Source organism: Aaosphaeria arxii, assembly GCF_010015735.1.
Source record: "Aaosphaeria arxii CBS 175.79 unplaced genomic scaffold BU24scaffold_12, whole genome shotgun sequence".
NCBI lineage: Eukaryota > Fungi > Ascomycota > Dothideomycetes > Pleosporales > Aaosphaeria > Aaosphaeria arxii.
In genome coordinates, this window is record NW_022983485.1 from 1,249,063 (window position 1) to 1,274,316 (window position 25,254).

General features: G+C 48.5%; 10 protein-coding genes across 10 annotated transcripts; 5 read left to right on the top strand and 5 right to left on the bottom strand.

Moving 5' to 3' along the window:
• Positions 1 to 235: 235 nt before the first annotated feature.
• On the bottom strand, positions 236 to 2,398 carry BU24DRAFT_73615 (asparagine synthetase domain-containing protein 1). The gene is made up of 3 exons (XM_033534585.1): positions 1,652 to 2,398; positions 574 to 1,607; positions 236 to 287 (listed from the first exon to the last, which is right to left on the bottom strand). The coding sequence occupies exons 1-2, from the start codon at positions 2,315 to 2,317 to the stop codon at positions 582 to 584; spliced, it is 1,692 nt and encodes a 563-aa protein (XP_033378595.1). The 5' UTR covers positions 2,318 to 2,398; the 3' UTR covers positions 236 to 287; positions 574 to 581.
• Positions 2,399 to 2,521: 123 nt separating this feature from the next.
• Positions 2,522 to 5,593, top strand: BU24DRAFT_428259 (uncharacterized protein). The gene is made up of 2 exons (XM_033529434.1): positions 2,522 to 5,167; positions 5,218 to 5,593. The coding sequence occupies exons 1-2, from the start codon at positions 2,706 to 2,708 to the stop codon at positions 5,261 to 5,263; spliced, it is 2,508 nt and encodes an 835-aa protein (XP_033378596.1). The 5' UTR covers positions 2,522 to 2,705; the 3' UTR covers positions 5,264 to 5,593.
• A 1,127-nt stretch (positions 5,594 to 6,720) lies between these two features.
• Positions 6,721 to 10,368, top strand: BU24DRAFT_496998 (uncharacterized protein; the record flags this gene model as incomplete). Its single annotated transcript, XM_033534234.1, has 4 exons — positions 6,721 to 6,839; positions 8,398 to 9,250; positions 9,297 to 9,682; positions 9,733 to 10,368. 4 exons carry the CDS (start codon positions 6,721 to 6,723, stop codon positions 10,340 to 10,342), a joined length of 1,968 nt encoding a protein of 655 aa, XP_033378597.1. The 3' UTR covers positions 10,343 to 10,368.
• A 74-nt stretch (positions 10,369 to 10,442) lies between these two features.
• On the bottom strand, positions 10,443 to 12,174 carry BU24DRAFT_428262 (PLP-dependent transferase; the record flags this gene model as incomplete). The annotated part of the gene is made up of 5 exons (XM_033529435.1): positions 12,139 to 12,174; positions 11,704 to 12,087; positions 11,428 to 11,653; positions 11,107 to 11,378; positions 10,443 to 11,056 (listed from the first exon to the last, which is right to left on the bottom strand). The coding sequence occupies exons 2-5, from the start codon at positions 11,938 to 11,940 to the stop codon at positions 10,445 to 10,447; spliced, it is 1,347 nt and encodes a 448-aa protein (XP_033378598.1). The 5' UTR covers positions 11,941 to 12,087; positions 12,139 to 12,174.
• A 407-nt stretch (positions 12,175 to 12,581) lies between these two features.
• On the top strand, positions 12,582 to 13,958 carry BU24DRAFT_379677 (epoxide hydrolase-like protein). Its single transcript, XM_033524700.1, has 2 exons — positions 12,582 to 13,200; positions 13,253 to 13,958. The coding sequence occupies exons 1-2, from the start codon at positions 12,719 to 12,721 to the stop codon at positions 13,761 to 13,763; spliced, it is 993 nt and encodes a 330-aa protein (XP_033378599.1). The 5' UTR covers positions 12,582 to 12,718; the 3' UTR covers positions 13,764 to 13,958.
• Positions 13,959 to 14,741: 783 nt separating this feature from the next.
• BU24DRAFT_467726 (uncharacterized protein) lies at positions 14,742 to 15,143 on the bottom strand (the record flags this gene model as incomplete). The annotated part of the gene is made up of 1 exon (XM_033532464.1): positions 14,742 to 15,143. One exon carries the CDS (start codon positions 15,141 to 15,143, stop codon positions 14,742 to 14,744), a length of 402 nt encoding a protein of 133 aa, XP_033378600.1.
• A 56-nt stretch (positions 15,144 to 15,199) lies between these two features.
• Positions 15,200 to 16,563, bottom strand: BU24DRAFT_428264 (putative hydrolase). The gene is made up of 2 exons (XM_033529436.1): positions 16,293 to 16,563; positions 15,200 to 16,244 (listed from the first exon to the last, which is right to left on the bottom strand). The coding sequence occupies exons 1-2, from the start codon at positions 16,318 to 16,320 to the stop codon at positions 15,355 to 15,357; spliced, it is 918 nt and encodes a 305-aa protein (XP_033378601.1). The 5' UTR covers positions 16,321 to 16,563; the 3' UTR covers positions 15,200 to 15,354.
• Positions 16,564 to 16,850: 287 nt separating this feature from the next.
• On the top strand, positions 16,851 to 17,868 carry BU24DRAFT_414680 (NAD(P)-binding protein; the record flags this gene model as incomplete). Its single annotated transcript, XM_033526240.1, has 2 exons — positions 16,851 to 16,933; positions 17,049 to 17,868. 2 exons carry the CDS (start codon positions 16,851 to 16,853, stop codon positions 17,866 to 17,868), a joined length of 903 nt encoding a protein of 300 aa, XP_033378602.1.
• Positions 17,869 to 18,226: 358 nt separating this feature from the next.
• Positions 18,227 to 19,470, top strand: BU24DRAFT_497003 (NAD(P)-binding protein; the record flags this gene model as incomplete). Its single annotated transcript, XM_033534235.1, has 2 exons — positions 18,227 to 18,298; positions 18,440 to 19,470. Exon 2 carries the CDS (start codon positions 18,523 to 18,525, stop codon positions 19,468 to 19,470), a length of 948 nt encoding a protein of 315 aa, XP_033378603.1. The 5' UTR covers positions 18,227 to 18,298; positions 18,440 to 18,522.
• A 5,263-nt stretch (positions 19,471 to 24,733) lies between these two features.
• On the bottom strand, positions 24,734 to 25,162 carry BU24DRAFT_467731 (uncharacterized protein; the record flags this gene model as incomplete). The annotated part of the gene is made up of 1 exon (XM_033532465.1): positions 24,734 to 25,162. The coding sequence occupies one exon, from the start codon at positions 25,160 to 25,162 to the stop codon at positions 24,734 to 24,736; it is 429 nt and encodes a 142-aa protein (XP_033378604.1).
• Positions 25,163 to 25,254: the final 92 nt, after the last annotated feature.

Genomic DNA, 25,254 nt, shown 5'->3' on the forward strand with positions numbered 1-25,254 from the left:
TGTGGCGGTGCAGATGTGGCGAAATCTGCAATCTTTTCTCCGCCGGTCACTACTCGTACATTCTAGACTAAATCTAAAACAAAACTGTGCAATTCCCATGAGTAGGCCACGTAGCTCTAATATATTCTTGATATCACAGTCTAATTCGTCTTCCTCGGCGCGGTCCAACGATTGAGTCCGTCCACCTGCGCAGCTCAAGAGTTCGACGAGGCCATCGCAGTCATGGGCTAAATGGAAAGGGTGAAGCAAGTGACACCAGTAAAATGCATGGAAAATGATGCAGCAAACTAGTCTCGTAGTCAGCAAGAGTACTCGTACGATCCAACACTGAATAATGTGATATGATATAGTTTGGCTCAGACTTGCCTTTTTAACCGGTCACAGGCAGGCGTCTCAGCCCCAAACTTTTATCATTGAGTGGCCGGGTTATCTTCTTAGAAAACACACAAGCCATTCGACTGATAGAAATGAGACGTGGAGAGCGGTGCCTACCGAAATTTTGTCGGAGACGTTGCATATGCTTTTCCTCCCTCGTCATCGCCGGAAAGATAAAGAAGTGATTACTTTACTCACCTAGACAGTCATGACAGGACATTGGTTCCTTTTGTCTTGCCGGTTTCCATCTTTGCCGTACGGGTTCCAAATTGAATTGCCCGCTTCTTTTCAGCTGCAACGTTCTTCATGCCGAGCTCCCAAGCTAGCATTCTGAGGATTCTCTTACCCGGTTCGAGACACCTAGCAGGGTCCTCAGACTCTAAGCACTGCTCGTTACTGAAATCACATTTGGCTGTAACAGGAAGTCCCAGGGCCATAGCTATGACATCCTCGTCCAAGTAGGGAAATCGAACTTCTTTTGACGAATGACTGATAACGCGGTCGTCTCTTCCCAAATTTCTTTTGCCCAGTCTATCAAAGTCAAGCGCAAGTTCATCATTCAGACCGTGATAGCCGTTCCGAGAATAAGCAGTCGCGTGGCGCTGGTAGCCTCCGAAAAGTTCGTCTGCACCAAGTCCTGATAGAAGGACGTGTGCGGGTGTCGTATAGTCTCGCATTGGTTCGTCAAGACTATCTCGTGTCGCACCGACTCCCCTAGATGCAAAATACAAGGCTAGGGAAATCGACAAGTCCATTTCTGTGTTGTGCGGATGCATCAAGGATATGACACAAGAACGATGCGAGACTGTTTCCACATAGGGGACATTGATTTCTACAAGGCGCCAGCGTCGCCCTGGGCAGACTTTTAATAGCTCTGTATGCGAAGACCTTGCCGTGATACGGTCTGGGCAGAGTTCATAAGGTGAAGTACCAGGATCCAAATTGCCGTGTATTCTGGGGTTCTCAAAGGCTACATTGAGAAGGTCAATGCCTTCTGTAACCGGGAGCAAATTGTGACACATCCGGGCCAATACAGTACAGTCCAGGCCACCAGAGAAAAGAATGGCGACTTTCGTATTCGTTGAAGTTATGCCCTCTACCGATTCTCGGACATGCTTGACCCGTACCTCGAGGCTTGCATTGAGAACGACCCTCAGCTTAGAGACATGTTGGCGAAGGAGCAGACCATCGCCTGTTTGCAGTGTTCTCCTCAAGCTTGGGAAAGGGAGTGTCTGTAACGATTAGTCGATAAAGTAAAAGATTGTTACTTACCTACAAATGATAGACCAGGTGGTCCGGTGGAATCTACACGGCGATGTGGAATATGAAGAATCTCTATTGCTGCAGCGCAGCCGAGGTCTTGGAGTAGATCAACGACATATATACCGTCAGCTTCTACCTCCTGCCATCGATCACCTGTGGCGTTGTCACAGACGCTAGAAAGGACGAGGTCGCCGTCATCTACCAGTTTACGCAGGAGGGAGCGGCGCCCTAAGCAGTCTCTTCCAAAATAAAGATATTTGTTCACTGCATCATAGAATGCAAGAGAAAATGGCCCTTGAACAGTGGAAAGAAACTCTACTACCAGCGCGACGGATTCTTGTCTTTGCTGGACAGTCTTGGAGGTGACAGAGGAGAGCTGGTCGAAGATGAATTTGGAGTCATTCTCAGAAACTGTTTCTCCGTTTACTCTCCATGCTTCCCCATTCCAACAAAGAACGGAGCCAGTGGCTCTATTGCGCAAAGGCTGCTCTACAATCTGGGAGCCGCGCAGAGAAAGTACTGTTGAGATGAAAGTAGCGTGGAAGGTGGTGCCAGGTGTAGGTATTTGGATACAATGCTTCCCTATGCTGTCGGGTCCTCGCTTTTGTAGAAGCTGCTCTGTGCTAGCATCAGGGAGTACATGTGCGCTGCGACTAAGCGCGAAGAAGATTCCGCACATGCTATATAGCAAAGTGAGAGCTTGCAGTTTATGCACGACGAGATACAAGGAACTAGAGAGTCAACTGTTGATATGGAGACGCGGACGTTGAGACTTTCCACGCACGGCCCGCAACCAGACTTGGACCCTGTGTGGCGCAGTGGCGCCTTCGGAGACTCGGCTTTGGCACGCCGATCGAATCGATGGGCACATGCAACGTGCGACGTGCGACCCGCAACTTGATCCAGCACTAGGTATTACAGGCATTACTGGGACAGCAGGATAGGCCGTTTCAAGGCTTACAGCCCCTCCACGACTTTTCGCATCATATCGACCGCCCCTCTGTAGCTCATGGAAGCTGCAGCACAATCACCACGATCCTCCGTCACACTATCACCGAGACCGGTCTATGTCTTCTTCTTCCCAGGCTCCGCAACCCCATGAGACACATGACGATCCCGGCGAACAGGAGCTAGAGAATGGCGCAAAGGAGGATGTAGTTGCATTGGCAGGACAAATGGAAATGTTGGAGACGGATGGGAGCACTGAGAAGAAGAATGACCCGCGAAAGAGGGACTCTGAACCCTCGAAGGTGAAGACAGGCCCAAGTGTTGATGAGGGGCAGAGTCGTGCTGCAGTCGAAGAGACAGCACCGGTCCTTGATAGACCCGTCGATCCAAATGTAGGCCGTGGGAAAGATTTGAAGCTGGTGACAGACACAAGCCGAGATATCTCTGCCACCTCAACTACGACTACTACGGTCGAAGCGCAACCCCTCGATGCGTCCCCGCCACCCATTGTAGATGATACCTCGAAATCCGCGGGGAAGGCCCCCATAAGATCCCCTTCGCCTCCTCCTCCACCTCCTAAAGATGACAAGTTCCTAGCGTCTGACAACAATACTCCCAGCCGAGCTAATTCCCCAGTTTCTCAAGGGAAATCCAGTGGCAGGAATTCGGAAGATGCTGCTGCCAGCTCGTACGCCGCACAGTATGATGCTGGCGAGAGTGCAGTGGATGATTCAAGGTCCGAGATTCAGAGCATCATGGAACAATTTGAAGATGGCCATGGAGGCCCGGGTGCAGATGAGATCATGTCACCACGGTTGGAGATTGCTGGGCCACTTCTGGAATCTCCTGTGGTGCATCCTCCACGGAGATCTAGTCTCGCAAATCTCGAGAAACCCTTACCCACGCCGACCGACGCTACCTCGTCCGAACAAGTAGCCCATTCACCGCCTCCTCGTACGTCTTCTCTCTATCGCGTCGGGACGAACACATCTCTCTCCGAACCAATGTCTCCTAGTGCACACGCACCCCAGTATAAACCAAATCATCCAGTTCCCGACCCAGAACCTGATCTTCCCTTCGATTTTCATCGATTCTTGGAGCAGCTCCGCCACAAATCTGCCGATCCAGTTGCCAAATTCCTCAGATCATTCCTTCTCGAGTTCGGTAAAAAACAGTGGATGGTGCACGAACAGGTCAAGATTATCAGCGACTTTTTGGAGTTCATTAGCAAAAAGATGGCTCAGTGTGAGGTTTGGCGGACTGTTTCCGATGCAGAATTCGACAATGCAAGGGAAGGTATGGAGAAGCTGGTAATGAATAGGCTCTATAGCCAGACGTTTTCGCCGGCCATCCCTCCACCCGAACCAGTTCATCACAAAGGAAGGCGGAGGGGAGGGGAGCCTTTAGGCCTAGGCCGGAGAGGACAACACCAAGAAGACGTCGAGAGGGATGAAGTACTGGCTCAAAGAGTGCGCATATACAAGTGGGTCAAGGAAGATCATCTCGATATCCAGCCCGTTGGTGATAAAGGAAAGAAGTTCCTAGTCCTTGCGCAGCAGGAGCTGTTGAAGATTAAGAGTTACAGGGCGCCTAGGGACAAAGTAATATGCATACTCAACTGCTGCAAAGTCATCTTTGGATATCTACGAACCTCGTCGTCGGATCAATCAGCAGATGCTTTCGTCCCATTGCTCATCTACACGGTCCTGCAGGCTAATCCAGATCACCTGGTATCGAACGTGCAGTACATCCTTCGCTTTCGCAACCAGGATAAGCTCGGGGGTGAAGCAGGCTATTATATCTCGTCACTAATGGGAGCTATTCAATTCATAGAAGGCCTCGATAAGACATCCCTTACCGTCAGTGACGAGGAATTCGAGAAGAACGTTGAAGCTGCGGTGTCCGCGATAGCGGAAAAACATTCAGAGTTGGAATCTGATCATTTAACGCCAGATGATCCCAACTCAACAAACCTCCGCCCGCAGAATCAATATGGGGCGACCCACGGACATCGTAGAATGCCATCTCCTCATCTACATCTCTCCGAGAAATCTGCCTTGTCACGTCCAGAGGTGACACAGCGTAATTCGTTAGATGCCGAGCGCGCTGGACCACGCCGATCTACAAGCGTCCGGAACACCACAGCAGATGTTGAACAGCCTGAAGAAGAAAATGCTGCCGTGGCTGGGCTACTACGCACAATACAACGGCCTCTTAGCACCATTGGCAGAATCTTCTCCGATAACGACACCACCCCCCAATCATCCTCGGGACCTGTGGGTACACCACGTCTTTCACCAAACCCACCCGGACCGCAACCCAGACGGTCATCGGATTATCCTGCGAATACCCCTCAAGAGTACAATGAGAAGGAAGTACGTAGGCGCTCGATCGAGGAACAGCGTCATCGGGAACGGCTTTCCGCCGAGGACGCTGCGGCCAGGCAGGCATCCGCTGAAGCAGAGGAAGCAAGGAAGATCCAGCGGCAGGAGCATAGGGTCGTGGTTGAGACGTTGGCAGGAATGTTCCCAGCATTGGATAGAGAGGTCATTGATGATGTCGTGAGGTTAAAGGAAGGACGGTATGTCACGCTCACCGCGAGCCGCAAATTATTTACTGACCTCGCCGCAGTGTTGGTCTAGCTGTGGATGCATGTCTAGCACTTAGTAATCCCTGAAAGTCCCGGTATGCCACTTCTAATCATTCCAGCATTATACCGCATTGATATAGCCTGCACTGCCTGTCATTGGAACATACTCAGCGGACAAAGTAAAGCATGGTGATGTTTGATTTTAATCTGATTCTTCCTAGTGTATTTCTATGAGAGCTCCGCGCCTTCGCCCAGATCATGCTTTTATTCTCTCGCCTGAGGTTCCTGATGCTGGGCTACATAAGACATATCAACTTTATTCCCATGGAGGATATTGGGACATTCCGTTGAAGGGGTAGACTTTCGAATGACGAGATTTTGCGGCGTTGAAGACCTCATAAAATTATCTTATTCCACCTGGAACACTTCTTCAATAGTGACGTCTTATAGGTGATGAATCTCTGTTTCATATACCTGGTCCCTATGCGAGTAAATAGCGTTTTATGATGAATACTACTCATGGTAAACGAATGAGAATTTACATTACGTGCTACACGCGAAACAGTACAGCGAAAGGAAGTGGAGAGTAGATGCGAATACTACTGCTACTTTCCACCCGCGTTCTTGCTTGTAGAATTTCTGCAACTGTATGTCTTATCTTTTCCTACATTGTTGCCTTTCACCATTCCCTTTTTAACCTTGTTGGGACGCTGCTCATAGTTCGAACGCGATAAGACGCGATGCTAGGAAATACTTGGAATGTTGATAGTAACAGTTATTTGTAAACAGAAAAGATTACATCTTAGTATTTAGTGACATAGGATATCGTAATAACAGTACAAGTAAGCTGCGTTGAGTATACACTTGGAATCCCCAAGATCATTTATGTGGCCTACAAGGTATTAAATCTACCCTGTGCCGACCGGTTTCGTTTTGCCCTAGGAAATCATATCTGGAGCCGGTTCCGTCGTACGTAAACTGTATGTGGACCGAAGACGACACGAAAAGTGTCCAAGTCCAGATATCCATGCTGATGCTCCCAATCCCAGTTCTTCAGTTTGCTGAAGTAACCCTTGCTGCAGATGCCTTTGACTCTGAATTTGAAGTCAAGGCTTTCAAGATGCAATCAGACGTCACAGCGTCCTCTAACCTGTCCTTCAGAACTAGTATATCGGATAGCTGATCAACTTCGATGGCGTCATCGACATGCGCCCCATGCGATGCAAGCAGACGACACATTTCCACGTTTCCCGCACGTGTAGCAGTCCACAACGGTGAATACCATTCTCCACAACGGTGAGAGATTCAAATCCGCCTTACTATTCTCAATCAAAACGCGTGCTGCTTCAATCTTTGTGGGACATGTGAAGATCAGTGTTATTAACGGTGTAATCCCACTGTCTGGTGTGTCATTGGCGCCACTGGGGAACCGTTCAAGAAGACTACGAAATCTAGCCGCGTTCCCTGAGTTGGCAGCACAATGCAAAACATTCTCACCCGGAAGACTCCTTGAATCGACTTTTACCGCTGGTTCGGTGGTGTAGATGGGGGCTGAGGTCGACATAGTCTTTTGTGAGCAAGTATTGAACAACATCTACGCGGCCCCAGAATGCTGCCTCACCAACGGATTGGCAAGCGCTGCCATTTTCGATTTCTCCATGAAGTAAGAGCATGTCGACAAGCCACAAGTAGAGTGGAAGTCTGGGGACTGGAGGCTGGAGACGTGCGAGACAGGACAGAAATCGGGACTGGGTCCGTTGACATTGCTTTCGACAAGGGGACACTGGACGCAATGATCTATGGCAGCTCGTGGGATCCGCCCGAGAATTTTCTGGAAAATAATGGGAAGTATATGAATGATGTAAATGTATCAGAGAAGAAAAGGGTTGAGAGTCAATGCTAATTACAGAAAGGGTTCAAAGGGTCTTGAAAGACCATGGCCTGCTTCTTTGTGTTACTTATCGTGAACTTTACTTTGTTAAGCCAATTCTGAAGAGGGCAAATGAGTGGGATTTAAATGTAGAGACTATGAGTAATAGGGATAACTTTGAGTACTTTGGGTTTTGTGCTCAAGAAGCACCCCAAAGCTTCCAGCTGAGAATACAGGAGAGAATTGCCTAGTGAAGGGTGAAATTGTTCGTCAATATTTTTAACATTTCTTTTCATTTGCAGACTACAGAAAGCTGATACAAGAACTTATTTTCCTACATAAGTATTGAAAAGGATTGAGTGGATATAGGATGACATAAGAGGATTGAAGGATCTTAAATATTTGCATACATCTTTCCATAAGGGAGAGGAAGGGCGATAGTAGCTATGATACTTACTCACACAAAGTATGTAAAATAAAAAGAATAGGAAAAATTGACCTTGTATCTCCAGGACCAGATAAATAATGCAAGGTAGGATTGCAGGCCACCGCCACTGCTGATACATGGAACCTACTCAACCACGCTTAGCATATGTACCTTTGGTCAAGGTACCGGCTCACGATTTCAGCTGTGCCCGATCCCGGATAGCAATTAGATTTTAGACATTCAAGCAGGCTTAACATCAAGGATTGATCCAAAGTCCGCCAGCATCTACCTTGCATCATGCTATATTTAATTAGACCAATGACCAAGCTAACTATACAAGATTTCAGTAATAATATTGCAGCAGTACTTTAAGCATATCTTTTTCAGCATGCGCTATCTGTCAACCCTTCTTAAGACCTTCTTTGGGCCTTAGTATCTGCCTAATGTTAGGCAGTTGGGTAAGATAATGGTCTCATAGGATTATTGCCAAGAAGCCGAACCCTTTTAGTGCACGACAGATACCGGCGTTGGCGGCGAAATACATCACTTTGCCTCGGTGGTTCAATCGCCGACGCCTGTCCACCATTCTCACACAGATTCGCAAGACATCTGATTGCTCTTGAAGGTCCCATTCAGTAATACGGCCAGTTTAGAGGACGCATCATTGTTGGCTATGACGAGCCCATCCACTCGCACGTGTGTACGGTGCCACATGAAAAAGATTCGGGTAGATATCAAGTCCATGAAGGAATGACGACGGCTAATGCCTAACGAAAGCTGCAGTGTGCAGGGTATCCAAATTGCTACAGCTGTACGAAAGCCAATGCAGTCTGTGAAATATACCAGCGACAGAGGAAGAGGGACAATATAGAGTGATCCTCACTATCAATCCGCGAATCAGCATCGCTCGCTAACAGAGATCAGAGCCTTAAAATATTACAAGGACAGAACCAGTTGGCTGGAGGACCAGCTACAGGAGCAATTTGGCATTTCTTGTGCGGAAATCGCAACTAGAACCCCACTACGTCCCAGCTCAGATTTGAACCTTACTGTTGATACGAATCGCCCTGTGGTAGAACTCCCTCGTCCACAAGCTCCGTCTCTGCCACTTGACTATGAAGAACAACAGAATTCTTCGACAGAAGCTGCACCAGACGCTGGTATAGTGACTCTCAATGCTACTGGCGACAATAGATATCTTGGTCCCTCAAGTGGCATATTCTTCGCCCTGTACGCAAACACGTATGCTCAGGTGCCTGGTTTCGGCGACACAACGCCGAGGAATGACAATACCAGTAAAGAAGGGCGGAATAATGACGATCAGGAACTGAGTGATGGAAATCCCATAGACCTAGATGGCGCAAAATCACTTGCGCAAGCGTTCTGTTCATGGATCGAGCCACTGTATCCAATCCTCGGCTCGGATCATATCCACTCCATGGTGACAAGATGCGTCGCTTTAGAAGGAGCTGGCTCATCCTTTTCCGAGCAGGCACCCAATGACATACACGACTTGTCTATCTTTTACTTGGTGATGGCGCTTGGGGCAGTTCATCAAGACGGTACAGCGAAATGCTCACGAAATGTGCGAGCCGTACCATTGGAAGGTGTAACATCCGAGTCCTTGTACCACCGAGCTTTGAGATATATCAATGCTGGAGCTCGATCCCTTGTGCCGGGCGTCCCATTCATCCATATTCTGCTGCTGCTATCTTTGTATAGCATGCACGGGCGAGTTGCATCTAGCCAATGGCAGCTAGTAGGGAGTGCAATGCGGGTATGTTCCTCCCGTAAAAATCAGAACATCCAGTAATGGCTCGTAGATGGCCATCGAGCTAGGCCTGCATAGCTCATCAAACTACTCGACCGTGAAGTATGGGACACAAGCGGAAGAGAGGAAGCGCGCCTTCTGGACCGCCTACATCCTCGAAATCACTCTAGCTTACAATCTAGGGCGTCCGCCTTCGATCGGCGAAGAACACATCACTACCGCGTTACCGTATCAATCGAATGCAATCATGACCAGCGCACTTCACACGAAACATAGACGGATCCAGAACTGTATAATTTCCCGAGTGTATGGGGCAAAGCACAGAACTACATTTACAGAAGCCCAAAGAGATATTGCGCACCTGCAACAAGAATTGGATGACTGGAAGGCTGAATTGTCCAATCTCAGCGAAGACACCCTTGCACCTTATTCTCATCAGTAAGTCTTTAGTACATATGCCAATCACTCGTCAACTCATTGATACGCAGCTTCTGGCTTCGACTCTATCACGGTACCACCTTCGTCCTACATAGAGCCAGCCCGCTTTGTCCCAGTCCTACAATTGATTCGACAAAGAGATGCCTTCAATCAGCCGGTGCTTATGTAACCGACATCTCGAAGGTATTACAAGAAAGCGATGTTCCATTATCATGGATGCTCATACAAGGGGTGCTGTTTGCTGGGCTGACGATGCTAGTCACCACCCGTTTGAACTTCAGACAATTTGACAGTCAGGAAAGCTTCACACTTGTTCTTGTGGATCTGCCTGCTTGGACAAGGAAATGTTCTATATGTCTTGCGATCATGAACGAACGCTGGGACGATGATCTCCTGTTCAGATTGATATCGCAATTCGAGGACCTTGTCAACGATACCCTCCTTCACGTGTCATCCGCTTTGACGAGGTCTCAATCAACAATCGAGCAATTGCAGCCTGCTCACGCAGGACTGAATCCTCCATCGACTGCATGGCCTGGGGATTATTACCAAAGCCAAGAATATCGTGCTGGAGAAACTGAAAGTTACATGGAATTGATGAGAGATGTTATGGGGTTTGATCCAGATCAGAGCTTCTGGGATACATCTTCGTTGTTTTGAAGTCAAGCGATTAATACGGACAAGAGAGAAAATCCTTAATAATGTGTAATCACTCATGCAATAAATGTCATAAAACATCGCCAAAGGCATCAGCAAATCCCGCTAGAGGGCTTTCAATTTGTCCACTACAGCTTGCAACGCCTTAATTGCGCTTTGTAACAGAGGCAGATAGGGTACAAATTGTTCGGTTACAGCCATTGCTAACAAATCATATCCGTGCTCATAGCGTTCAGAGCAATCCTTGAAGTACAGATAACTCGTTGCCATCCTCAAACGATATCGACCACTGGGCAGACCATCATCATCTTCCCCAAATACAGAGCCTGGTAGAGTAGCCACACCAAATTCAGTAATGAGCCATGACGAAAGCTCTGCACTCGTCTTGATGCCGAGTGACTCAAGCTGTCTTGCAAATGGTTGGAATGACGGATATAAGTAGAATGCTCCTTGAGGCTTGGCGATGTCGAGGCCAAAACTTAATAGCTGGTGGTACATCTGCAGCGTGCAGCTTTTATGAAGTCTAGCGACCTGGGCCCGATACAAATCCATTTCCGATGTAGTGTCGAAAGCCACTGCTGCAGCCTCTTGGGCTGGCGCTGAAGCTGCTGACCAGCATTCAGAGGCATAAGCCAAAACTGCTGTCTGCACAGTCCTACCGAACTCGCTTGAGGGGAAAATGGCATACCCTACTCGCCAACCTCCGGCGGAATATGTCCGTAGACACGTCAGTTGAGTAAATCAAAGAAACTTTGGCATTCGCTCACCTTTGACAAACCGCCTGTAAGAATCAGCTTGCTTTCATCCAGACGTCCAAGGGAGCCTGGGCTAGCAGGATGCTCGTCTCCAAAGAAGATGTCTGAGTATATTTCATCACTGATGAGTATGATTCCACGTTCCTCGCAGAATCGCACGATGGTGTCTACATTTTCTTTGGTGAATACCTGGCCAGTCGGATTAGAAGGACTGTTGATAAGCATAATGCGCGGTTTACCACCGCTTCTCAGTGCGTGTTCATAGGTATAGACAAGAGACTGTTCTGGCACTGCTGTCAGATTAATTGCAAGCTTTACTGATCTGGAACATACCCGAGATGGCATGGCGATTCTGCTCGCTTGTCTCGACCCAGAAAAGCCTTTTTCCAGCGTGGAGAACCTGCGGCTCATAACTGACCCACGATGGCCGGGGTAAGAGGACGTCTCCCTGAAGCACATCAAACAGTGCGAACAGAAGCGGTTTAGATCCTGGCGCAACGACGACTTGGTCAGTCTTGACACTCGATCTGAGGCGACGTGTCTGAAATCGCGCGACGGACTGTAGAATTATTAGCATGGTATTGCAATCAATAGCCGACTACACCTTGCCTCTCGCAGTGTTTGCAAGCCAGCCACGGGAAGATAACCTGTCGTCAAGGAAGCATCTCGATGCGCTGCTGCAACACTTTGATGAACAGGAAATGTTGCCTCTCCAAACCCAAGATGGAACACCTCACGCTCTTGTTGAAGTCGTTGCTGAACTAACTCGTTGATTTCAAGCGTAGCCGATAAGCGCAATTGACGTGCAAGTGGAGTAAGCACGGCGTTATCATCGATTTTTTCCATGTTTTGATGAGTATTGTGTAAAGCTAGCAAAGGAGGGCTGCTTTTCAGGAAGAATCTACTTGAAAAGATGTTTCAATTCTGGAGGGGCTTTATGCTGTAAAGATTCGGCGACAAATCGCCGTACAGAGGGGTTGCGGTGCAGGAACGCCGATCATTAATTAGTCCTATTAGTCCTGAAAGTACAGAGGGTAAACTAACATGTCAATCTTAACAAAAGGGCTAGGGTTGAATAGGTACGCCTAAGGGTCTACTAGTTCGTTCTTATGGATAATCTACCTCCTGCCAGAGTAGCCTGGTTACTGATCAAACATGTTAGTATTATAGAGCAAGCTGAGTAATGTAAAGGAAGGGCACTCGACTGATCAATCAATCGCGGAATTATCGCGTTGCATCTCATGTAATGGCTGCTAAACGTAGAACTCACAATAGAGCATGTTGGCTAACAAAATACTCTTACATTCATGAATTAAATGTAGAAATTGCTACCACTTCTTATAGTTTGGTTCGCGATAAATACTTGACAAACCCTGATATTGGTAATCATGTACCGGTGAAATATGACTTGCGCTACTTAAGTATATGTATTGCCGTACGTGTGTACCCCAATAACGTCTTACAAATTCCTACTAAACCTTCGGAATGGTACCGCGTGTATCGATCTACTACTTAAGAAGGGTGTTACATACCTGCTCATTATGCCCCTCCACGCTCCTGGGATCATTACTTGACAATCTTTGAAACTCTTCGCAGTCACCAAGCACGCCACGAAAACTTCAAAATGGACGCTTTCGAAAAGAAGACACTGAAGATCTCGCGGGGTTACACTTACACATACTACACGTCTGAAGGCGACAGGTCTCTTCCGACCCTACTCTTCTGCCATGGCTGGCCCGACCACGCCGAGATGTGGAAGGGTATCGCGGAGCGTCTTATGGATACCAAGTTCCCCATGATCATTCCAGATATGCTTGGATACGACGGCACCGACAAACCGACCGATCCAGCGGAGTATAAGTGGGACGCGATGACCAAGGATCTCATTGATATCATGGACACCGAAAAGGCCGACAAAGCAATCTCTGTCGGACACGACTGGGGATCCATATGTGCCGCTCGTCTCTACAACTACTACCCTGAACGCGTCGTTGGCTGCGTGTTTCTCAATGTCGCCTACACTCCCCCAAGTCGCGAGCGTTTCGACCCCGCGGATATGAATAAGATGGCCGAGCAGGCTTTCGGCTACGGAACACTCCACTACTGGTAAGCAATTCTATCCGTCTACTCCCGACAGGGCCATTTTTGACATTATCAGGGAGGTCTTTGCCGCTCCAAATGGTGGGGAAATCCTCAATGACAACATTGAGCGTCTCTACCCTTTGCTCCATGCCGTAGGCGACGCGCAAAAGCGCTATTACTGCGTCCCGGGCGCTCTGCGTCAGCACTTCAATAGCAACGATCCGGACCCTGAAATCCGCCCTTATGCTCAGGATCCAAAGTTCCGCCAGGAATTCATCGACAGGATGCGTCGAGATGGCTTCGACGCACCGCAGTGCTGGTACCGCGCCTTCAAGGACCAACAGCACTTGTGCGATAAGGACCTTCCTGAAGGTAGAGACAAGGTCGATGTTCCAGTATTGTATATTGGAGCGAAAGACGATGCTGCGTGCCGTGTCGAGACCATGTATCCGGCGATTCAGCAGGGGTGGTTGCCGCAGTTGGATCAGAAGCCCGCGTTGGATGCGGCGCATTGGACGCCATATGAGAAGCCAGAAGAGATTGCACGACTTGTCAAGGAGTGGTTGGGCAAGAATTATGCCAAGTGAAGTACGGAGGAGGAATTCAAAGGTATTGTCAGTAACACAAGACGGCTCTACTAGGGTAGAGCTAGTAACGTATTGTAGCACGACATTATAGTACATGCGTTCACATGTGACCTACAGCTGCTAGACAATAATAGGGGGTAGATAGAGCAGGTTAACAGGCTATAGAGATATAATCTAAGAGTATTATACTCTAACGCTGCTTACTCTAGGTTACACTGTATGTACGCGGCATTTATTACCCCTGTAACTGTTCTGTGTTACTGATAATACCTTTGAATTCCTCCTCCGTAGGCAGGTCGGTAAGATGGATGAGCGTAACGCTTGGAATGTGGACACTACGTCAGCTCATTCTGATATGCTAAAATGAGGTACAACACCAAAAAGGTGGTAGATGTCGTAGCCACAGATTGCCAACCTAAGTTATCTATCTAGAGTAGGTCCCCGTCAGCCAAGATCCACCACCACCCGAGATGGTGCAACGATGGCCGTCACCAGCTTGAGGCATAACAACGCCATCCAAAATACGTCTATAGTGCAGTACGGTAGGGAACTAAGTAACAGGGTTATCTTGTCCTTCCTTCTCGGAATCATCTACCCTGCCAGCTTCTACGGGCACTTGTTCTTCCTCCGCCCAACCCTCTCTCTTGTTAGCTTTCACGCGTACAAAGAGAAGATCTAATATAAGAGCCGCGGCACCAAGACCAATTCCAAAATACAAGGCATTGCGGTACCCCTGCACCAGGTCGGTCCTCCCCTCTGTCGTGTATTTTTCTACCATCCCAGCAAAGCCGAGCCCAATGCTCTGTCCGTAAGTCGCGAGAGTGCCAATCAGTGAGCCAGCAATGCCCTGCTGTTCTCTTTTTACAGAGTTGGCGGCAATGATTTGAGCTGCCGTGAATATGAAATCTGGACAGAAAGCCATCAAGAGGGTGGCGGGGAACAGCTGCGGCCAGTATGATTGCTATGCGGGCATCGTTGCTACCAGGACAGACGACGTGACGACGCAAATCGCCCCAATTGCCAGTGTGTATTGGGCTGCCAGGCGCGGGATGAGCCATGCAGCCAGGATCGCAGCCACCGCCCCGAAAACTGTGGTACGATGGCCGCCGACGCCAAGAGGAGCGACCAGTCGCGAATGGTCAAGAGCCAAAGAGTGATGTACCATGACAAGACACCAAATGACATGAACGCCATGAGAGACACGAGGATGAGGGCAGGGAACGAGGGTGCTTCCCAGATATCGAAGGGTAAGATGGGGTCTTTTGCCGCGTACTTCTCCCAGAGCACGAACCCAACCAAATGCAAGACGGCGACAATGAGGAGCAAGTATTCGTATGGCTCATCCCATCTAGCAGAAGGGGCTTGGCTTGAAGGTGGCATTGTTAGCTGAGTCCTGTAGGGAAGCAGCAGGAGTATGTCATACAAGGTGATACTTTGTACCTTTCATCTTATTAGGGGTTATGGCTATGAAACTGCAAGGGCAATGATTATTCCATCGCCTAATAATTAAACAGGTGGGCAAGGCTGATGTGTGGAGCAAGACAGAGGAATACTTCCTGTAACCTTGCTCCTTCCTTTTCATACACTTTGTCTACAGCCTCAGCACAGTCTTCAAAAAGCTCCAAATCTCTTCGTTGGACCTCTGCCAATCATCTCTAAACACCCAATGTCCCGCTCCGGGCACCGTCACCAATCTGATTCCCTTATTATAGAACCCTTCCAACCCATCCAGCATTTTAGGCGAAAAGTACACATCTTCTACGCCCCAAAGCAACATACTCGGCACTTTCTGCACGTACCCGCTTACGCTAGTATTCTGTTCGTATGGTGGTCCCGGATAATTTGCGCTGTAGTAGTGCAACATCCCATCGATAGGGGATGCCTCGAGATATGCGGCGATTTCCGCGCGATACGTGGTGTTCCGGATATTCTCTACAAGAGTCGAGATATTTTTCGGTTGGCCCGGTTTATAGGTGTAGTAGGGGATGGTGTAGCGTGCGTATTCTTGCGCTTCTTTGTCGAAGTTGATGAGTGGCACAAAGGTAGCAAATGGGGGGGTATTCATCATAACCATTGCTTCGACACGTTCGGGGTGGTAGAGAGAGAAGTATTGCACGACAGCGCCACCAAAGTCATGGCCGATAACAGTAGCTGTCGTGGTATTCTCGTGGTCGAGTATGGCAGCGAGGTCCGAAACCAAATAATCAGGACCATAGTCTGCGGCCTCAGGGGGCACAGATGATGGAGGATATCCACGCAGGGTTGGCGTTAGGACGGTATACGACTGTGCGAAGGCAGGAACTTGGAAATCGGCGAACGTTGTTTCGCGATCTGGAAAGCCATGCTGCAGTACAAGATATGGGCCACAGCCGTACTTGCGGTAGTGGAGCGTGACGCCGTTGTTGTTGATGAAGATCTCTTCTCCGTTTGCCGGAGGTAGAATTTTAGCATGGGCAGAGGCCAACGATTGGCAACATGTTGCTACAACAGTGTCAGCGTGTCATTTCTTGTGCCCGCATCGCAACTTACCCCATAAAATAAACGAAGTCCAAAACATATTAGGCACTGTGAAACTCGCCCTACTGTTGTGTCTCGTTGACCTGTTGGTCAAACACCTAGCCGTAATGCATGCAGCTGGTTTTCTTGGGATGTGCCATGCTGCTTGTATAAATAAACGCAGTATGCGATTCGAATTCGTTGATACCTGGCAAATTTGTTTCTGTTTCTGTTCATCAAAGGTCTGATTAGTAATGTTGTTATTATTGGGCTTCTCTTGCAATTTCTAAGCAGCAAATCATTGCGAAAGACATATTCAAGATCAAGTAATCAGGTGCAGTGTGCTATTATGCTATATCTAGTGCCAAGTGCCAAGGATCGTTGTAGCACGGAGCAACATTCCGTCCGGTGCGGCCGTTAGTTCAATCGTGTGCGCTCAACCCATTTTTCGATTTTCGCTGGAAGGCGGGCATGAAAATGTCAGTTTCAAAGTTTCAGCTAACACCAACGTCCACTGCGTATGAATTGTACTTCTCTTCATTCACAAATGGATTATTGCCATCTGCCAGTTTTCTGACGCCCTACCAAGCCATGGGTGTCCTCGACTTCTTTATACAGTCGTACTTTATCCCGAAGCCAACATTGACCAAGGAAAATCTCCCCGATCAATCTGGGTAGTTTCGCATCCATATCTTGAATTTTATTGCTGACTTCGTATTAAGAAAGGTTTTCATCGTGACAGGAGGCTATGCAGGTTGTGGATATGAGCTAGTTAAAGATCTTTACCAGCATCTACGTTGCTGGTCGAAGTCCGGAGAAAGCAGAGGCGGCGATTTCGAAGTTAAAGTCGGAATTCCCAAATTCAACAGGGTCGCTATCATTCCTCAAAGTTGATTTCTCGGACTTTTCCACGATTGAACCGGAAGCGGAGGAGTTCTTGTCTAAGGAGACACGACTTGACGTCCTAACCAACAACGCGGGTGTTATGATCCCTCCACTCGGTTCGAAGGACAAACATGGTCATGAACTCCAGATCGGAACCAATATGCTTGGACCATATCTTTTCACGAAACTTCTTGTCCCCATCGTGAAAAGCACTGTGGCAAAAGCGCCAGCCGGATCCGTACGTATCACATGGGGATCCTCAGGCGTCGCCACTACGTCTCCAGAGAACGGCATGATTTTTGATGCGGATGGAAATCTCGAGCAAGGATCAAGTCCTCAAGTGGACTACACGGTCAGCGAGGCGGCAAATTTCTATCTGGCTTCCCAATTTGCCCGTCTTTATGCAAAGGACGGGATAATCAGCGTGTCATGGAACCCGGGAAATCTCGAAACTGATCTCCAAAGTCATGCGAACTGGATTCAAAAGTTTATAATGAGTTTCGTAACGCACCCCGCTCGATTTGGTGGATACACAGAACCATGGGCTGGCTGGTCCCCGGCCATCACAGCGAGCCACAAGGGTGCATATATCGCGCCTTGGGGCCGCATATACCCAGCCAGGAAGGACATCCAGGCTGGTACAATGAGCAAAGAGGAGGGAGGCACAGGTTATGCGGAAAGGTTTTTGGCTTATTGTGAGAAGGAAACAGCGGCGTTTGCTTGAAGAGGGTATGGGGACCACTATGTGGCGCGGCAAGAGAACTTGTAATTGTATTGTAGTGTTGGTGATGAGGTTTCCAAGCAGCTCGCTACTTGCTGCGTGTAAGTTGAATAATTTCACCAGACCAACTGTGTACTGCATCAATTTTCTCTCTCTAGTCGCGTTCTCCCCACTGCGAACAAAAATCCGGGAATAAAGCTCGCCAGCTAGCGGGAATTATCAGTTCACTAATCAGAAGCTGTCGAGGTCGGTACCAGCCTGAGTGCTAGCATACTGATCAGTAATCAATAATTCGTTACGTACGAAACTCTTATAACTTGGAACCCATGCAGGAGACCTCGGGACGATCATGGTTAGTAATGGGCCTCAGAATCTCGTAACGTTGCTAAGTAGCTGTCAACACTGGTCGGTAACTACGGCGCAGGCTTGTTTAGTAAGTCCATGATCTCCCATTTCACTTTCCGCCCTAGTCTACAGGTACTACTCTATGCTATATCTTCTACGCTTCAAAGCCCTATTTAGCCTGCGTTGAGAAGACAGACAAGCCGAGAGAGCTCTAACACCCAGATCACAGGATTCAATTTCCATTTTGTCACACGGCTTACGTTTTGTCACACGGCTTCCTAGCTATTAGCACACTCTCCACAAGAAATTACAATGTCGACAAGTCAAGCTCCAGTATTGGTCACTGGGGCAGCGGGTCGAGTCGGCAGTGTTGGAAGGCGTGTCGTGGAAGTCCTGCGAGCGTCTGGCTTGCCGGTGCTCGCGCTGGTCCGTCGGGAGGATGAACGCGCTCAGCGTCTTCGCGACCTGGGCGCTGAAGTCATTGTCGCCGATCTTACGAAAACAGAAGAGGTCCTACCAGCCGTCCAAGGCTGTCGGCTCGTGTTCTTCAGTACCAGTGTTGCGTCTGACTTTCTGGAGGCCTCGGTGGTCATGGCCGCAGCCGCGAGAACCAACCCCAACCTCGAAATCCTAGTCAATCTATCCCAGATGACCGTCTCGAGCATGGATCTTACCCATGTCACCGAATCACCGCAACATAGGGTTCACTGGTTGGCCGAACAGGTGCTCAATTGGTCTGGCGTCCCTGTGGCACATCTACGTCCTACAGTGTTCCAGGAGAGCCCGTTCTTTTGGGGACTGGCCGCCAAGTCCATTGAAGAGACCGGAACAATCCGATTGCCTTTTGGAAAAAGCCGCACAAACCCAGTATCCGCGAACGACGTTGCAGAAGTCGGGGCCGCGATGCTCCTCGAACCTTCCAAATACGTCGGAAAGGCAATAGATTTGACTGGGCCGCGTGCCGCCAGCGTGTACGACCTCGCCGAGGAGTATTCTGCTGCACTGGGTCGTCCTGTTCGTTACGTCGAGGTTCCCTTGGACGATTGGAAGAAAGCACTGGAATCGTCCAAGGAAGTTCAGATTCCCGAACACGTCTACCGACACATCGCCACGATGGCCAAGCTTCATGCAGCTGGAGATTACGACCGGACTACGGACTCAGTTCTAGAAATACTTGGTCGACCAGCTGCCAGTTTATCAGAGACTATAAAGGCTGGACGTGTCCCTTTTGTACCTTTCGGGCCCAATCTTGTTAGCTAACTACTATGCCAAAACATCATTTTTGATCCTTTTGGAGTACTTCTCCAATGAGGTTTTTAAACAGTAGAAATGAATTCTTGAATTTACTTCAGCGTGTATTAATTCCTGGTGGGCGTTTGATCAGACATTCTAACCCATACAAACTAAGATTTAGATCGTTGCGAGCTGCTATTGTCGTCATCAAATGTACAGCTTAATACCAGATTCTACAACTCCTTGCCCGTCGGGCTTACTAAAGAGCGTTCTTGTCAACTCCTTCCCTTCGCAGAGAGGCTGATTTGCGCTTGGATGACTTACGCTAACAGTAGGGGAAGAGTTACAGTTAGCCGCTGCTAAGGGTGCTACGTTAGTGGGCAGGGACAGCACAGAACGACGCTGCAAAAGCCGCGGCAAGGCAGGGCATTAGAGAGCATGCCGGAACCGATATTGGATATTGGATAGTCTGAAAGTCTACATAAGTCTAAATTAGGAGAGGTCTAGTATAAAATTAAGACTACCTATAACTAGCTATAACCTATACTACCTAATATCTTTTTTAAGAAGATACTAGAAGAGATATTAGGATATTTAATATTTTAATAGCTAGAGACTACTATATTTTTATTCTATACTAATTGTTACGGATGAACCGAACAGTGACGATTCTGAGTGGCCGGAGGGCGACGAGGAATCCTACGAGGAGGACCTATGGGGACAGGAGGTGTCAGATTCACGATGTTTTCATGGGTGAACTGAGTTGCGATAGAACTTGATGATTATTGTCTTGTGTGTTTCGTCTGATCTAAGACGCAATGGAGCTATTTAATATTTAAGGGCGTCACGTGCCAGGTACCCGCTTGATTATTCGGACCTCACCTGCAGCACTTGCTTTTATCTGACACACCCCTTCAGCTTGTACGATTGGCAAGCTGGTTCTCCATTAAAGCTCATTGTGCTAGCGTGAGGTTGTCTAGGTGTTGCTGAATTTCCTCAAGAGGTGCTTCATTTGCTACCTCCCTTGTTCTAACGTGAACGAGACCGAGCTGGTGGAGAAAACCTTTCCACTTGTTTCCCGGTAATATTTTCGTAAAGCCGTCAGCGATCATATCGGCTGAAGCCACGTGTTCTACTCTAATGCGTCCAGAGGAAACCTCCTGACGAAGCCAGTGATTGTGTATGTCGACATGTCGAAGTTTGGTTTGAAGCTTTGATATTTCTTCCGTGACTAGTCGAATGGTTTGAGTGTTATCGCACTGAATTACGATCTCGTTCGATGGTAAGGAAACTTGTAGTTCTCCTAGTAGTCGTTTGATAAAGATTGCCTCTTTGGCCACTTGTGATAGGGCGAGGAGTTCGGCTTCCGTGGTCGATGTTGTTACGGTATCTTGTTTGCTTGCTCTCCACGCAATTAATCCGTTGAAGAGTTTGATCGCATAACCTTGAGAGCTCTTTCTGTCAATGGTATTGTCTGCGAATGATGCATCGCTGGCAATCTGAAGATGGTTGCCTCCTCCGAGTTGTAAGACTTGTTGCTTTGTGCCATTCAGGTACACCAATACTCGATCCGCAGCCTGGTGATGGTCTGGGCTGGGGTTTGATAAGAAGCGTGCTAGTCTTGACGTTGCGAACGCTATATCAGGTCGAGTGGTGACTGCTGCAAATAGTAGCGAGCCTATTTTGCGTTGATATTTGTTGATCTCCGATAGCGTTGCTAGTCCCTGATGAGGCTTAAGCTCAACGCTTGCCATCGGTGTATCGTGGCGTATGTCCTGTCTCTCTGCTAGACAGTAGATCTTGTCGATATAGGCAGCTTGGGAAAGCTGGATTTGTCGATTTTCTCGGTCTCGGGTTACTTCTACACCTAAGAACCACTGAAGATCGTTTCCTCCAGTCATGGTATACTTATCCTGCAAGAGCTTGATTGCCCTTTCTGCCTCATCGTGTTGTGACTGATGATATGCAGCGATGATATCGTCTACATAGAAGAAGATAATAATGCCGTTCTTGATCATGCAGCATGGCTCGTGGGGTACCGATTGGAAACCCAGAGTCTTGAGAGTTGATGTGAACTCTTTCTGCCAGAGCAGTGGGGATATTCGTAACCCGTAAAGTGCTTTCTGGACTTTAAGGATTGTGCCCTTTTTAGCGTAGCCTTTTGGCATTCGCATGTATATTTCTCGGTCCATAGTAGCATGGACAAACGCATTTGTAACATCATATTGTTTCAGTTCAAGATCCAGGTTAGCCGCAATTGCCATTAGCATTCGAAATGACCGACTTGCTAGGGTTGCTGCGTACGTGTCTTGCGAAGTGATGTTTCTTTGTTGATCTCCGCGGACCACTAGTCGTGCCTTACACTTGATAAACTGGTGGTGCTTGTTTAGCTTATAGGTATATACCCACATGCAGTCCAGAATCTGCTGGCCTGTTGTCTTGACAGACTTCATGGGGACTTCTGTCCATGATCTCATTTGATTATGACTTGCCAAGTGGGCTTGTTCTGCTTGTTTGAACAGTTCTCCCATTGGATGATCTTCAAGCCTTGTTCGGTGCGTCGGTAAGGGTGGAAGTTGGCTGCGATGGAGCTTCAAGCCTTTGGCGAGCATTCTTTTCATCTTGGCCTTATCCATTGTTTCCCCTTCATATTTTCCGACGTTACCTGCCTGGGTGCCTGCCAGAAAGGCAGCTGCCCAGGGGATGGTTTTGGATGACCCGTGTGGTGTCAGTCCAGCGAATGACCCGTGTGGTGTCAGCGCTTCAGCCAGTCCGTGTGGTACTGTCTTATTTGATTGGCCAGCCATTAGCCCTGCTAGCAATGCAGCAGGTGGGGGCGTTGATGGTGGTGTTGGGTAATTATCCCGAATTTTCCTACCTTGATAGTAGCCCGGTGGGTCTACCTCGCCATCTGGATTCGATTGGTCCTCGATGGTTTCGTCTTCATAGAACGATTCAGTTTCTGGTTGTACAATTGGTGCTGGTAGCTCGATCGTTCGCACGAACGCGGCTATCTCTTCCAGCGTGCTATGCATGAGGCTATCCATTAAGTCCTCAACGTTGCCATCAAATATGGTATTTTCGTCAAACATGACATCGCGTGTACTGATAACTTTCGCGAGAGATGGTATCCAGATACGGTATATGTTTGATGATCTGTATCCGACCAGGTATCCAATCCATCCCTTGGGATCAAGACGCTGCAACCGGGAGGATCCCCGGTGTGTGTCTGGCGTCATGGCGAATGCCTTACATCCATACGCCTTTAAGTGGGCTAGATTTGGTTTTCGAAGTGATGTTACGATGCCGTTGTTGAAGGCGACGCGCGTGAAGAATATCTCATACGGAGTCTTCCAGTTGTTCGAGTAATTTGGCGTTCGATTGTACAGGTACACGCCCGCTCTTGTTATTTCTGGCCATAACTCCCATGAGAGGTTGGCGTCGAGTCGCATGGCGCGCGATTTTTCTTTGTTTACGCCCCCTGAGCGTTCTGCACCCCCATTCTGGGCTTGAGTATCTGGGGCGGAAGGCTCAACTGTAACGCCCTGCGTTACTAGCCAGCGCTCGACTTGCGACTTGACAGTCGTGATCTCGTTGTCCGCTTCTATCACCTTGACTGTGATATTATAGTGGTTCTTGAGGAAGAGGAAGAAATTCTTCAATTTGCTTATGATCGTCGCTGCCGATCGATTATCTGTGAAGTAGAGATCCTATTGCATCCCGGAGAATCTGTCCGTGATTAACATTTGGCTCTTTTCTTTCGTGTAGCTTTGTTCCTCGTATGTATGGAAGTCAATAGCCAGTCTTTCTCCTGGTCCTTCCTCGTTGATACGCGGTGCGCGACGAATTTGTCTTCTAATCTTTGCGCGCCCACAGGCGTCGCACTGGACCGTAGTGAGTCCTTTGATCCGCACCCCTTGAGTTTGTTGCACGAGGTGCTGAACAGCGGACGGTCCAGGATGGCCAAGGCGCTTGTGCCAAACCGCCGCCGGTGCAATTTGTGATGGTCTCTTTGTTCGAGAATTTACTTTGTGTGAGGCGAACGATGCCTCATCAGTAGGTTGATGTTCTATGACCCACTGTCCATGGTGTTCTGATAGCTCTCCGATGATTGTGCCATCTGAGGTTCTTAAGGTGGTTGGGTCTTGTTGTGTTTCCCACCAAATCCCTTGTTGTCGAAGCAATCGAAACGATACTAAGTTGCACAGGAGGTCCGGGCAGATGGCCACGTTGTGCAGGACTAGTTTGGTGATGCCTCTCGTGTTCTTCAGTCGGAGTCTGATCGTGCCATATCCCTTCACCCAGATTTTTGTGTTTCCGGCCCATATGAAGTCTCCTTGTGTGGGCGGAGAGAAGTTTTGGATACGATCGGGATCATTGGTGATATGGCAGGTTGAGCCTGAGTCTAAGATAAATGAGCGTTTCAGAGGATACTCCCTGAATGATACTTTGAATGTTGCGGGGATGAAGGTAGACTTGATTTCTGTCACTCTTCTCCCTTCTAGTCACTCTGTCTCGATCACCTCTGGTGTCGGAGTATGTGAGTTCTTGATATTTGGAGTACTTGATGATCGGAACCTGCTTTGTCCTCTTAGTATTCCTTGAAAATTTGCGTCGTTCTTACGCTTGAAGTCAATGAGATCTTTTATTGCCTCATTTGGTTTCCACCATTCGGGTGCTTGATCAGGGTGCACATAGAAGCACTCCCTCACTCCGTGGTGTTGTCCACAAGCAGGGCATTTTGCGCCCCCAGCTTGGGCTGGCTCATGATCTGATGGCCTTTTGTTGGAGTTATTTTTGCCTCCACGTTGATGACGGGGTCTTCCCCGGTTTCTAGATGGCGCGCTTTCGGCATGTTGGGCGTCCCCTCCATTGCCCCGGGTGGCGAAACCACCTTCGGCGAGAAATGATCCATGTGATGCCTCCTCGGCTACAAACGCAGCTCTGTGTCTCGTTTTGACAGGATGATTGGTCATCATATGTTCTCGGAATCGTTTCATCATCTCTTTCCTAGTCATACCGGGTTCGTTTCGCCCTGTATCCTGGAAGTTTGAAGCCCATATGGGCGCAGCGTTGTTTACCGCTTTGATAAAATCTTTTGTAGTTGATCCCAGCTGTGTTATCTCCGGGACCAGGTATCTTTCCGCTTTGGTTGCTGCTTGATCGTATTCAGCTATCCAAAGGTCCCAATTAGAGGGATTCCTCATTGGTTTGAGGGCAGCGAGGTAACGCTCGCGCGCTCTGTCTTGTTCGATTTGATCATCGCTTCCGACCGTTGCTTGGAGGTTGATTATCCATTGTCGTAGCGGTAGTTTGGGGAGGCAGCAGGTGCTCGCGAGATGCGGTGACACCGTGGACTGTATGAACGCGACGATATGTTGCCATGCCGCTTGTTCTTTATCGTAGAGCCGTTGATCGCTCTTGTATTCCTCGCTTTGTAGTTTGTAGTATTCGACGTCCTCCTTATACGCCCTCTGGCCCCTGCGGAGAGGTCGGATGGTCGTTGGGGTATCTCGACGTTCGCGGCTGGAGTGTAGTCGGCGGCTTTTGGTAGGACAGGTTTTATCGGTTCGCGTAGTGGGATCTCAGTGGATGATGGATCAATTTTGCTCCAGATGTTGTACGCGACACATCGCGCTTCGAGTTGCGTCATCCAGTTTGTGAAGTCTGTGTGATCCCGCAGCGTTAACACCGCGCTGGGCTGAGTTTGTTGTGCCATTGGTAAAGGCCGTGAGACTCTTAATTGTCAGATTCACGATGTTTTCATGGGTGAACTGAGTTGCGATAGAACTTGATGATTATTGTCTTGTG

Bases quoted from the DNA above. Each gene is read 5' to 3' on its own strand.
- BU24DRAFT_73615 (XM_033534585.1), bottom strand. From the start codon at position 2,317: ATGTGCGGAATCTTCTTCGCGCTTAGTCGCAGCGCACATGTACTCCCT. The intron at 1,608-1,651 runs GTAGGTAAGTAA...TAATCGTTACAG, and splicing joins GACCACCTGGTCTATCATTT to ACACTCCCTTTCCCAAGCTT.
- BU24DRAFT_428259 (XM_033529434.1), top strand. From the start codon at position 2,706: ATGTCTTCTTCTTCCCAGGCTCCGCAACCCCATGAGACACATGACGAT. The intron at 5,168-5,217 runs GTATGTCACGCT...ACCTCGCCGCAG, and splicing joins GTGAGGTTAAAGGAAGGACG to TGTTGGTCTAGCTGTGGATG.
- BU24DRAFT_428264 (XM_033529436.1), bottom strand. From the start codon at position 16,320: ATGTTTTGGACTTCGTTTATTTTATGGG. The intron at 16,245-16,292 runs GTAAGTTGCGAT...ACACTGTTGTAG, and splicing joins GACTTCGTTTATTTTATGGG to CAACATGTTGCCAATCGTTG.
- BU24DRAFT_379677 (XM_033524700.1), top strand. From the start codon at position 12,719: ATGGACGCTTTCGAAAAGAAGACACTGAAGATCTCGCGGGGTTACACT. The intron at 13,201-13,252 runs GTAAGCAATTCT...TGACATTATCAG, and splicing joins TACGGAACACTCCACTACTG to GGAGGTCTTTGCCGCTCCAA.